Here is a 12,525-nt window from a genome sequence, read left to right as displayed (position 1 = left end):
AAACAAATAAAATAAAATAAAATAAAATAAAATAAAATAAAATAATAAAATATTTTTTCTGTTTGTTCATTCTCACAACTTAATAGGTAAACTAGAACATTTCTTTTATTCTTTTTTGGTTTTTTTTCAAGAGGGAGTTTCTCTCTTGTTGCCCAGGCTGGAGTGCAATGGCATGAGTTCGGCTCACTGCAGCCTCCACCTCCTTGGTTCAAGCCATTCTGCTGCCTCAGCCTCCTGAGTAGCTGAGGTTACAGGCATGTACCACTGTGCCTGGCTAATTTTTGTGTTTTTTAGGGGAGACAGGGTTTCACCATGTTGACCAGGCTGGTCTCGAACTCCTGACCTCAGATGATCTGCCTAACTCGGTCTCCCAAAGTGCTGGCATTGCAGGCGTGAGCCACTGTGCCCAGCCTCGTTTTTTCTTTTTCTTTTCTTTTCTTTTTTGAGACAGGGTCTCACTCCCATTGCCCAGGTTGGAGTAACATGGCTCACTGCAGCCTTGACTCCCCAGGTTCTGGTGTTTCTCCTCCCTCACCCTCCTCAGTAGCTGGAATTACTTGCGTGTGCCACCATGCTCAACGAATTTTTTTTTTTTGGATGGAGACTTGCTCTGTTGCCCAGGCTGGAATGGAGTGGTGCAGTCTTGGCTCACTGCAACCTCCACCTCCCAGATTCTAGCAAATCTCCTGCCTCAGCCTCCCAAGTAGCTGGGATTACTGGCGCCTACCACCACACCCAGCTAATATTTTTATTTTTAGTAGAGATGAGGTTTCACCATGTTGGCCAGGCTGGTCTTGAACTCCTGACCTCAGGTGATCCACCTGCCTCAGCCTCCCAAAGTGCTGGGATTACAGGCGTGGGCCACTGTACCCAGCCTAATTTTTTTTTTTTTTTTTTGAAATGTAATCTTGCTGTGTCGCTCAGGCTGGAGTACAGTGGCATGATCTCGGCTCACTGCAACCTCTGCCTCCTGGGTTCAAGCAGTTCTCCCTCCTCAGTCGCCCGAGTAGCTGGGATTATAGATGCCCACCACCATGTCCAGCTAGTTTTTGTATTTTTAGTAGAGTTGGGGTTTCACTATGTTGGCCAGGCTCGAACTCCTGACCTCAGGTGATCTACCACCTCCCAAAGTGCTGGGATTACATGAGCCACTGTGCCTGGCCAATTTTTTGTATTTTTAATAGAGATGTGGTTTTGCCATATTGCCCAGGCTAGTCTTGAACGTATTTTTGTGTTTTTTTTTTTTTTTGAGACAGGGTCTCGCTCTGTTGCCCAGGCTGGAGTGCAGTGGTGTGATCTCGGCTCACTGTAAGCTCCACCTCTTGGGTTCATGCCGTTCTGCTGCCTCAGCTCCCCGAGTAGCTGGGACTACCGGCGCCCGCCACCATGCCCGGCTAATTTTTTTGTATGTTTTTTTAGTAGAGATGGGGTTTCACTGTGTCAGCCAGGATGGTCTCGATCTCCTGACTTCGTGATCCACCTGCCTCGGCCTCCCAAAGTGCTGGGATTACAGGCATGAGACACCATGCCGGGCTGAACGTTTTTTTTTTTTTTTTTTTTTTGAGATGGAGTCTCACTTTATCACCCAGGCTGTAGTGCAATGGCCTGGTCTCAGCTCACTGCAACGTCCGCCTTCCGGGTTCAAGCAATTCTCCTGCCTCAGCCTCCCAAGTAGTTGGGACTACAGGTATGTGCCACCACACCTGGCTAATTTTTGTATTTTTAGTAGTGATGGGGTTTCACTATGTTGGCTAGGCTGGTCTCAAACTCCTGACTTCATGATCCACCTGCCTTGGCCTCCCAAAGTGCTGGGATTACAGACATGAGCCACTGTGCCCGGCCCTGGTCTTGATCTTCTAGACTCAAGAGATCCACCTGCCTGTATCTCCCAAAGTGCTAGGATTACAGGTGTGACCCACCACACCCAGCCTATACTAGAATATTTCTTTTTAAGGGTGGGTGCGGTGGCTCACGCCTGTAATCCCAGCACTTCAGTACTTTGGGGGGCTGACGCAGGCGGATCACCTGAGATTGGGAGTCGAGACCAGGCTGGTCAACATGGTGAAACCCCATCTTTACTAAAAAGACAAAAATCAGGTGGGCGTGGTGGCACACGCCTGTAATTTCAGCTACTCGGGAGACTGAGGCAGGAGAATCACTTGAATCTGGGAAGTAGAGGTTGCAGTGAGCCAAGATTGCGCCATTGCACTCCAGCCTGGGTGACGAGTAAAACTCTGTCTCAAAAAAAAAAAAAAAAAGGATATGGCTGGGCGCGGTGGCCCACACCTGTAATCTCGACACTTTGGGAGGCTGAGGAGGGCGGATCACCTGAGGTTGGGAGTTCAAGACCAGCCTGGCCAACATGGTGAAACCCCATCTCTACTAAAAATACAAAAATTAGCCAGGTGTGGTGGCAGGCGCCTGTAGTCCCAGCTACTCGGGAGGCTGAGGCAGGAGAATCGCTTGAACCTGGGAGGCAGAGGTTGCAGTGAGCCGAGATCACACCATTGTACTCCAGCCTGGGCAACAAGAGTAAACTGCATCTCAAAAAAAAAAAAGGATATTTCTTTTTTTGTTGTTTTTTTGTTTGTTTGTTTGTTTTTTGAGATAGCGTCTCTATCGCCCAGGCTGGAGTGCAGTGGCACTATCTTGGCTTACTGCAACCTCCAACTCCCAGATTGAAGCAATTCTCCTGCCTCATCCTCCTGAGTAGCTGGGATTACAGGTGTGTGCCATCGCACCTGGCTAATTTTTGTCTTTTTTTAGTAGAGATAGGGTTTCACCATGTTGGCCAGGCCGATCTCGAACTATGGACCTCAAGTGATCCACCCGCCTCAGCCTCCCAAAGTGTTGGGATTACAGGTGTGAGCCACCACGCCTAGCCTGACTAGAGTATTTCTATGAGATCTTTTTGAATTCTGACATCCTATAATTGTCAGATTCCCTTTCCTTGATAGTATAACATTCTAAGTGAGTAGGGTGTGTGTGTTTGAATACCCATTTCCATTTATCACGTGAATTGATCTTTTTGGGAGGCTTTTTTCTGTGGCTGTGCAATTTCTGGGTCATGATAATCTTTGACTTCTTCAGGGATCCTGCTCAGGGCACTGGCAGGAAAAATTCACCATTACCTTCAGATGATACAAACTTTATTTTTTGTTTTTGTTTTTTGTTTTGAGATGGAATCTCAGTCTGTTGTCCAGGCTGGAGTGTATGTAGTGGGAGGATCTCAACTCATTGCAGTCTCTACGCCCCAGGATCAAGTGACCCTCTCACGTCAGCCTTTGGGTGGGTGGGATTAGAGGTGTACGCCACCATACTTGGCTAATTCTTTCTTTCTTTTTTTTTTTTTCTGAGACAGAGTTTCCCTCTTTCACCCAGGCTGGAGTGCAATGGCGCAATCTCTGCTCCCTGCAACCTCTGCCTCCTAGGTTCAAGCGATTCTTGTGCCTCGGCCTCCTGAGTAGCTCAGATAACAGGCATGCGCCCCCACATCTGGCTAATTTTTGTTTTTTTAGTAGAGACGGTGTTTCACCATGTTGCCTAGGCTGGTTTTGAACTCCTGACCACAGGTGATCCACCTGCCTTGGCCTCCCAGAGTATTGGTATTACAGGCATAAGCCACTATACACAACCCTAATTTTAGTATTTTTAGTAGAGACGGAGTTTCACCATGTTGGCTAGGCTGGTGACGAACCCCTGGCCTCAAGGGATCCCCTTGCCTTGGCCTCCCAGAGTGCTGGGATTATAGGCATGAGCCATCGCACCGGCCTATTTTATTTTATTTTTTTATTTTTATTTTTATTTTTATTTATTTATTTATTTTTGAGACGGAGTCTGGCTCTGTCGCCCAGGCTGGAGTGCAGTGGCCGGATCTCAGCTCACTGCAAGCTCCGCCTCCCAGGTTTATGCCATTCTGCGGCCTCCGCCTCCCAAGTAGCTGGGACTACAGGCGCCTGCCTCGTCGCCCGGCTAGTTTTTTGTATTCTTTAGTAGAGACGGGGTTTCACCGTATTAGCCAGGATGGTCTCGGATCTCCTGACCTTGTGATCCGCCCGTCTCGGCCTCCCAAAGTGCTGGGATTACAGGCTTGAGCCACCGCGCCCGGCCTATTTTTTAATTTTTTGAGATGGAGTCTCGCTCTGTTGTCCAGGCAGGAGTGCAGTAGTGCGATCTCAGTTCACTGCAACCTGTGTAGTTAGCGCAGAGTGAGCAAAGAGAGACTGATACAAAATTTTGTCAGACAGTAAGTAGATCATGTAAGACATGTACGGTAGGCTGAGGGGGATTTTATTGTGCATATACTGAGAAGCCATTGAGTTAACAGTGCCTTCTGTCTTTTTTTTTTTGGAGATGAAGTCTTGCTCTGTCGCCCAGGCTGGAGTGCAGTGGTGTGATCTCGGCTCACTGCAAGCTCCGCCTCCTGGGTTCAACTGATTCTCCTGTCTCAGCCTTCCAAGAAGCTGGGACTACAGGCACCGGCCACCTCACCCGGCTGATTTTTTTGTATTTTTTTTTTTTAGTAGAGACGAGGTTTCATCGTGTTAGCCAGGATGGTCTCGATCCCCTGACTTCGTGATCCACCCACCTTGGCCTCCCAAAGTGCTAGGATTACAGGCGTGAGCCATCACGCTCGGCCAAAAGTGCCTTGTTTTAAACTCTTGTTTCAATGATAGATTGAAAGGGGAGCAAGATCGGAAGCAGGAACAGAGCACAGTAGTCCAGGTGAGAAACTTGAACTGGAGTGCTAAAGGAAGAGAGAGAGAGTGGTTTTATGTAGGATACATTTTACAAGTAAAACCAGCAGGACTGACAGGCTCTGTGATACTGAGAGAGACATATTTGGTCTCCTGACCAGGCTCCTGGCATTCCACTTGTAAAACCCTTGGAATCTCCAGTGATGTGTGTTTTGTATGCTGATGAGTTGATTCATGGCTAGCCCCTCTAGGTGGCTTCATGATTAGAGGGTTGGAACGTTCAGCCTCACCCCCACCAGCTTCCTGGGAGTGGAAAGGGGCTGAAGGTTAAGGCAATCACTGGTGGTCAGTGATGTAATCAGTCATGCCCAGTAGTGAAGCCTCTTTAAGAACCTGGAAGCGGCCGGGCGGGGTGGCTCAGGCCTGTAATCCCAGCACTTTGGGAGGCCGAGGTGGGCAGATCACGAGGTCCAGAGTTCAAGACCAGCTTGGCCAGCATGGTGAAACCCTTTCTCCACTAAAAAAAAACAAAAAAAAGGGAGGCAGAAGTTGCAACGAGCAGAGATCACGCCACTGCACTCCAGCCTGGGTGACAGACCCCAAATAAAAAGAAAAAAAAAAAAGAAAACCCAGCTGTTCTGCAGGCTTATCTAGAAGACTCTTAAAAGTCATTGTAGATCACTTCCTCTCCCTTCCTAATGTAGTGATTTTGAACACTCAACTTAGTTTCTTTTTCCAACTTTCTCTTCTTGCCTGGTGTAAATCCTTGCTATAATTCAGTCCTATCCAACTTGGAAGTGGGAAGTAGTGTATTGCAATCAAGGAATATCTCCTTTCAGATATTATTTCTATTTGGTGCTTACAACATGGGATTTACTCTTCTAAAACCTTTCTGTCTTCCTGCCCCTGAACCCAGGGGTTCCTCTAAGGACTGATTGAGAAATGAAGTGAAAGCCTGGTGTTCTATAGGCACGTTTTCTGTTTTTCTTAACCCTTCACTTTTTTTTTTTTTGAGACGGAGTCTTTTTCTGTCACCAGGCTGGAGTGCAGTGGCATGATCTTGGCTCATTATAACCTCTGACTCCCTGATTCGAGCGATTCTCCTGCCTCAGCCTCCCAAGTAGCTGGGATTATAGGCACACCCCACCACGCCCAGCTAATTTTTGTATTTTTAATAGAGATGGGGTTTCACCATGCAATCTCCTGACCTCGTGATCTGCCCGCCTCAGCCTTCTGAAGTGCTGAGATTATAGGCGTGAGCCAACTGTGCATGGCCTACCCCTCACTTTTTACTTAAGTTGTTGGGTTTTATGTGGGGATGAGTTGATATCCGTTTGGTTAAGGTAAGAGTTCCTTACACTTATATGTACCTTGTGAGAAGTACTTTCATACCAGCCTCGTCTAATCCTCTTGCTAGTCTTGAGAATAAGATAAGTTGGATATAATCACTTAGCAGATGACAGAAGAGGCAGCGTGTGTTTTAAGATCACACAGATAGATACTGTTAGGGATAGATACTCTTAGGGCCAAATCCAGAACTTCGGTGGGTCTCAGTCCAAACTCTACCCTCTTTACCTTTCCTCCCCCACAAACCATTGGTATTTGGAAGGTAGGGGTGGAATTAAAAGTTCTTGACCTCGGCCAGGCATGGTAGCTCACGCTGGTAATCCCAGCACTTTGGGAGGCTGAGGCGGGTGGATCACCTGAGGTCAGGAGTTTGAGACCAGCCTAGTCAACGTGGTGAAACCTTGTCTCTACTAAAAATACAAAAATTAGCCAGGAGTGGTGGTGGACATCTGTAGTCGCAGCTACTCAGGAGGCTGAGGCATGAGAATCACTTGAACTCGAGAGGCGGAGGTTGCAGTGAGCCAAGATCGCGCCACTGCACTCCAGCCTGGGCGACAGAGCGAAACTCCATCTCAAAGGAAAAACAAAAAGTTCCTGACCTTTCCACACAGGTCCTGGTGGTCAGCGGACTCCAGAGCGGTTCTAGCTTTCTATTAATATCACATAGTTTTCCTTATTTAAGTTATGCTAAGGGTCATGTGCCTGGGACTGTGTTCTGAGATTCTACCACTATGATTCCTACAGTGACTTTTCCTTTCAGACAAGCAAACAGTTGGCAGCAGCCTTCCAAGAGGAGTTCACAGTGCGAGAGGACCTGATGGGACTGGCAATTGGGACTCACGGTGCCAACATCCAGCAGGCCCGAAAAGTACCTGGGGTGACTGCCATTGAGTTGGGTGAAGAGACCTGCACTTTCCGCATCTATGGGGAGGTCAGCAAAGGATGTCTTTCTTCTGGGTCTCTTAGGGGATAGAGGGAAGAGAGGCCGAAGTAGAAAATAAGCCTCAGGCTGGGCACAGTGGCTCACACCTGTAATCTCAGCACCTTGGGAGGTTGAAGTGGGAGGATCACTTGAGCCTAGGAGTTTGAGACCAGCCTGTGCAATATAGTGAGACCCAATCTCTACAAAAATTTAAAAATTAGCTGAAAGTGGTGGTGCGTACCTATAGTCCCAGGTACTTGGGAGGCTGAAGTGGGAACATGGAGGGGAGGATTGCTTGAGCCTGGGAGTTTGAGACCAACCTGGGCAACATAGAGAGACCCTGTCTTTACCCCCAAAGAAAACCAAAAAACAAAAAACGTTAACTGAGTGTGGTGGCATGCATCTGTGGCCCCAGCTACTTGGCTACTTGGGAGGCTGAGGCAAGAGGATCACTTGAGCCTAGAAAGTCGAGGCTGCAATACACCATGATGGTGCCACTGAACCAACCTGGGCAACATAGTCAATAGAGTGAGACCAAAAAATAACAAAAATAGACCAGATCTCTGTCGCCCAAGCTTGTCTGTTATTAACTCCTGGCCTCAAGGAGTCCTCCCTTAGCCTCCCAAACTGTTGAGATTACAGGTGTGAGCCACTGTGGCTGGCCAAGGTCCTCTGTTTTTTTTTGTTTTTTTTTTAAAGTTATTTGTTTGTTTAATGTATTTTTTTATGAGACGGAGTCTAACTCACTCTGTTGCCCGGGCTGGAGTGTAGTGGCATAATCTCAGCTTATTGCAATGTCCACCTCCTGGGTTCAAGAAAGTCTTCTGCCTCAGCCTCCTGAGTAGCTGGGATTACAGACGTGAGCCACCATGCTTGGCTGATTTTTTGTATTTTTAGTAGAGATAGCGTTTCACCATATCGCCCAGGCTAGTCTTGAACTCCTGACCTCAAGTTATCCGCCTGCCTCAGCCTCCTAAAGTGCTGGGATTACAGGCCTGAGCCACCTCACCCAGCTGGTCTTCTGTTTTAGTAACAACTCCCCACTGTTCTTCCTTTAGACTCCCGAGGCTTGCCGACAGGCCCGAAGCTACCTTGAGTTTTCTGAGGACTCAGTGCAAGTGCCCAGGAACCTGGTTGGTGAGTTGGTGGCGTGTATATACAGTTAGAGATCAGAATCAAGATTCTCTACAGTGATTCTGAGCTTGTATCCAGAATTGGCACCTCCCTATGGACTTTCAGTTTCACAAGGACAGAGAAACAGTCTGTAATGGGAGTGATAAAAATGAAATAATAAATTTCTAGGGATTGTAACATTTTGTCCTGTAAAAACACATCAGAAATCTAGAAGCAGGAGAATGAAGTAAATGGAATCCATATAAAGCAAATGAGGCTGGAAGATGGTTTATCAGCTTTATTCTTATTTCCTTAAAAAAAAAAAAAAAAAAGGCTTAATTCCTCCTTTACTTATTCCAGGCAAAGTGATTGGGAAGAATGGGAAAGTGATCCAGGAGATTGTGGATAAATCTGGTGTGGTGAGGGTTCGAGTGGAAGGGGATAATGACAAGAAGAACCCCAGGGAGGAGGTATGGGTACGGGGCAAGTGGGCATAGAGATTGGTTTCCAGAAGTAAATGGGATTGTCCTCTGAGGGCTGGGATTGTCCTTTGAGAGGGTGGAGTACCGAAACTTGTTTAACCCTAGTAGATTTAGAGCCCAGAATGATCCCACTGGGCAGGTTCTCCTAGGACACTGGGCGGGGTTAATCCTTCCATTTCATTTTCCTTTCTGATCCATCATTTCTGCTCTCTGCTCTCCAGGGAATGGTTCCCTTCATTTTTGTTGGCACCCGAGAGAACATCAGCAATGCCCAGGCTTTGCTGGAGTATCACCTTTCCTACCTGCAGGTACCCAGGCTGGGAGAGGACAGAGCTGGGTGTGGGAAGGCTTTGAACTAAGGCGGCTGTGGGGTCAGCTCAGGAATTTTGGTGCTCTGTTTGTCTCTCCATGTAGAACAGAAAACATTTGTGGAAATTTGGGGCCATAGGGTTGGGTCCCAGAATTTTCCTTGTTTAGCCAGTGTCTTCCTTCTCCTTGCATTCCTAAGAGATTAGATATAGAGGAACAGTCAGGGTGGAGAAGCATGAAGAAAGGCACTGATCTTATTTCTCCTTTCGCTTCTTCTTCCGTCTTTTACCCAACCAGGAGGTAGAGCAGCTTCGCTTGGAGAGGTTGCAAATTGATGAGCAGCTTCGGCAGATTGGGCTGGGCTTTCGCCCTCCTGGGAGTGGGCGGGGCAGCGCTGGCAGCGACAAGGCTGGATATAGCACTGATGAGAGCTCCTCCTCCTCTCTCCATGCGACTCGAACCTATGGGGGCAGCTATGGGGGCCGTGGCCGTGGCCGGAGGACAGGCGGTCCTGCCTATGGTGAGACAGCTTGGGAACAGGAGGCAAGGAGTGGCAGGGCTTGTGGGTAGAGGCAGAGGTCTGGATGGAAGTTTGGGGAAATCTGGGATGGAGATGATGAAGAAGTGATTGATTGGCCGGGGGACTTGTGAGTGAGAGGGAGAATTCTTCCAGTTTGGGGGATGTGATGGGTCCTGGGGTAGGATGAATGGCCGTGAATAAATCCCACTGTGTTCTTCAGGCCCCAGCTCAGATGTGTCTACAGCTTCAGAGACTGAGTCAGAGAAGAGAGAGGAACCCAACCGAGCTGGGCCTGGCGACAGGGATCCCCCAACCCGAGGGGAAGAAAGCCGGAGGCGGCCGATCGGGGGCCGGGGTAGGGGACCCCCACCTGCCCCCCGGCCCACTTCGAGATATAATTCGTCATCTATTAGCTCAGGTACCAGACAGCTGGGTTCATGAATATGGGCCAAAAGAAAAGATGATGGGCACCTGAATGCCAACTTCTCCTCTTCTTCCTCTGACCAGTGCTGAAGGATCCAGACAGTAATCCCTACAGCCTATTGGACACATCTGAACCAGAGCCCCCGGTTGATTCAGAACCTGGGGAACCCCCCCCAGCAAGTGCCAGGCGCCGTCGCTCCCGCCGCCGCCGCACTGATGAAGACAGGACCGTCATGGATGGAGGCCTGGAATCAGATGGGCCCAACATGACAGAGAATGGCCTGGGTGAGGGTGTGCCTGGGGTCTGGAAAGTTAGACATGGGTAGGAATCGAGGCTGAGAGGTTAGATGTGTGACTCTGGTTTTTTCCTGCCCTACAGAAGATGAATCAAGGCCTCAACGTCGTAATCGCAGCCGCCGCCGCCGTAACCGTGGTAATCGGACGGATGGTTCTATCAGTGGAGACCGCCAGCCAGGTCAGCCAACTCTGGACACCAGAATCCTTCCTCAGAGCTGAGAGAATGGGATGCTTCCTACCCTGTGAAAATCAGGGGTTCGGGTTCAGTGGGTGTCTTGGGCTGGCTACCAGAATTCCATCTGAAAGTCTTAATCTCCTGCCTTCCCCAGTGACTGTGGCTGACTATATCTCACGAGCAGAGTCTCAGAGCCGCCAGCGGCCACCCCTGGAACGCACTAAACCCTCAGAGGACTCTCTTTCAGGACAGAAGGTAGGCAGGCAAGATGTGATTTACCCCATCCCTTTTTTGTTGTTAATCTGGGGCAGGGGCACAACAAATTTCACAAAGAAATCTCTTACTGAATTGCAGAGGCAGCTGTGTCTGATGGAGTTTAGACTAGTGTAAACTTTCAATAGGATAGAGAGGAAAGTGTGGTTCACATTTTGTGGATCCCAAGTAAGAGAGACTGGATCATGAGGGAACCAACCTCTGGATCACCAAATGCCAGGAGGGCTTGGATGGTAGAAATGTCTCCCACCTGAATTTCTACTCACCACTTCTTGCTTGTCTGTTTTCTTTCCCACTTTTCCCTCAGGGTGACTCTGTCAGCAAGCTTCCTAAGGGCCCCTCGGAGAATGGGGAGCTCTCCGCCCCCTTGGAGTTGGGTAGTATGGTGAATGGGGTTTCATAAAACCTCCAGCCTGCACCCCTCCCTTCTCCATCTCGCTTGCTGCCCAACACCATGGCCCTCACAGGCCCAACTGACCTGCGCTGGAGCTGCTCTTATCTAGGGGGGAGGGGGGTGGCACAGCAGCTTGGGTACCCCCCAACCTCCAGGAGCTAGTGGAGGGGTGTGTAACAGGGTCATACCCCCTCCCTCTTGTCCACCCTACCCCCAGGGTAAGGGGAGCCTCTCTCCTTCCCCATCAGACTGGATGTGCCTTTATCCTCTAATGCCCCAATCTCTCTGAACACCCCCATTCTCCACCTGTTGGTGGGGGGTGCTCCTTGACCCACCCAGATTTGACCGTTCAGGGGGCCTCCCCTGCTATCCCTCCTCCCATCCTGTACCCCCCATTTCTGGGGCCTCATCACTGTGGAAGACGGGGATAGTAAGAGATAAGTGGGTGGGAGGCACGGGGAAGGTTTTGGAGTAGAACCAGGGGTGTGTATGAAGGGGGGTGACAAGGTCCCCCGGGGGAGGGGACCAACCTTGTCTGGTGGATGAGAAGGCGTATTTATTTTTCACTGTACAGTATTTAAAAAGAGAATAAAAAAATCCAAATGGCTCTCTGGCTCCTGTGCCACCTTTGTCCCCAGTTTGGTCCATTTGTTTCTCTAGGACTGACCTGCCCTGACCCCCGGCTCTTGTTTTCTGTTCCTCCACACCTGACTTCTCATTGTCTCTTGTCCCAAAGATGGTCTTACTTCTGGGAATTCCTGCCATTCCTAAACTCCCCAGGCCCAGGCTCTCCCTCCTGGTCCAGAGGAGGGGCTTGTGCCTTGTTGCTTCTCCCTCCCCCAAGTTTGCTGATGGAGGGAGTTGGGCCACTCCTATACCCTGAGTCATGGCACAGGCTAGGCAGGGCTGCCCAGAGCTGGAGCTGTTCCTGCTAGAAGCTGAGAGCCAAGGCAGGCTGCTTAATCCGATTACCTGAGGCCTGGGGCTTGGGCTGGGCCGTTGGGCAGAGTGAGGAGCAGGGTTCCCTGATGGCAGCCTCTGGAGCCTGGGGCCCGGCCTTCTTGGTGGTGTTCTGCCTTCTGGCTCCAGGCTTTTCATCCGGCATGCACATCACAGACCTCTCAACTCTGGGGAGTTGTCCTAGGTTTCCTGGCTCCCCCCTCATGACTCGGAGGACTGAAGATAAAACTTGCCATAATTCAATGGCAGTGGAGAAATCTAGGTTTAGGGACTGGAGTTGGGAGGGCTTAAGTTTTCTCACTTGGGAAAGGGGTTGAATCACGGCCCAAGCACCTGCTGGAATGACTCAGGAAACAAAAATGGTCTCTCTCCTCGGCCTTTCTTGCCCCAGGGGCAGGTCTGGGATTTGAGGAGCAACAGGCGCCAGGAAAGGGTTTGGGTCGGTGGTCCGGGATGCTCCCAAGCTCCTCTCAGCACAACTCAGGCCCTGAGGGCACTTGATCCGCCTGTGCTTGATCCCATTGTGGAAAGAATTGGCTTTAAATTGCCCGTGTTCAGGGAGGGGAGGCAATCAGCAACGGGCTGAAAGACATCAGGTCTTGGGTGGGTGGGG

At 49.6% G+C, this 12,525-nt stretch overlaps 1 protein-coding gene across 1 annotated transcript in view; it reads left to right on the top strand.

Moving 5' to 3' along the window:
- FXR2 (FMR1 autosomal homolog 2) overlaps positions 1-11,559 on the top strand; it is a 39,183-nt gene extending 27,624 nt beyond the window's left edge. The window contains exons 8-17 of the mRNA XM_017850434.1: positions 6,805-6,975; positions 8,025-8,103; positions 8,440-8,549; positions 8,783-8,869; positions 9,168-9,390; positions 9,611-9,808; positions 9,898-10,098; positions 10,193-10,288; positions 10,440-10,540; positions 10,866-11,559. Of these exons, the coding sequence (XP_017705923.1) occupies positions 6,805-6,975; positions 8,025-8,103; positions 8,440-8,549; positions 8,783-8,869; positions 9,168-9,390; positions 9,611-9,808; positions 9,898-10,098; positions 10,193-10,288; positions 10,440-10,540; positions 10,866-10,961 (1,362 nt within the window). The 3' untranslated portion in view covers positions 10,962-11,559. The remainder of the gene's footprint in view (positions 1-6,804; positions 6,976-8,024; positions 8,104-8,439; positions 8,550-8,782; positions 8,870-9,167; positions 9,391-9,610; positions 9,809-9,897; positions 10,099-10,192; positions 10,289-10,439; positions 10,541-10,865) is intronic.
- Positions 11,560-12,525: the final 966 nt, after the last annotated feature.

Source organism: Rhinopithecus bieti, unplaced genomic scaffold (assembly GCF_001698545.2).
Source record: "Rhinopithecus bieti isolate Rb0 unplaced genomic scaffold, ASM169854v2 scaffold_32008, whole genome shotgun sequence".
Taxonomy (NCBI): Eukaryota; Metazoa; Chordata; class Mammalia; order Primates; family Cercopithecidae; genus Rhinopithecus; species Rhinopithecus bieti.
Note: the sequence above shows the minus strand (reverse complement) of the source record. Positions and strands in the feature narration are given on the sequence as shown.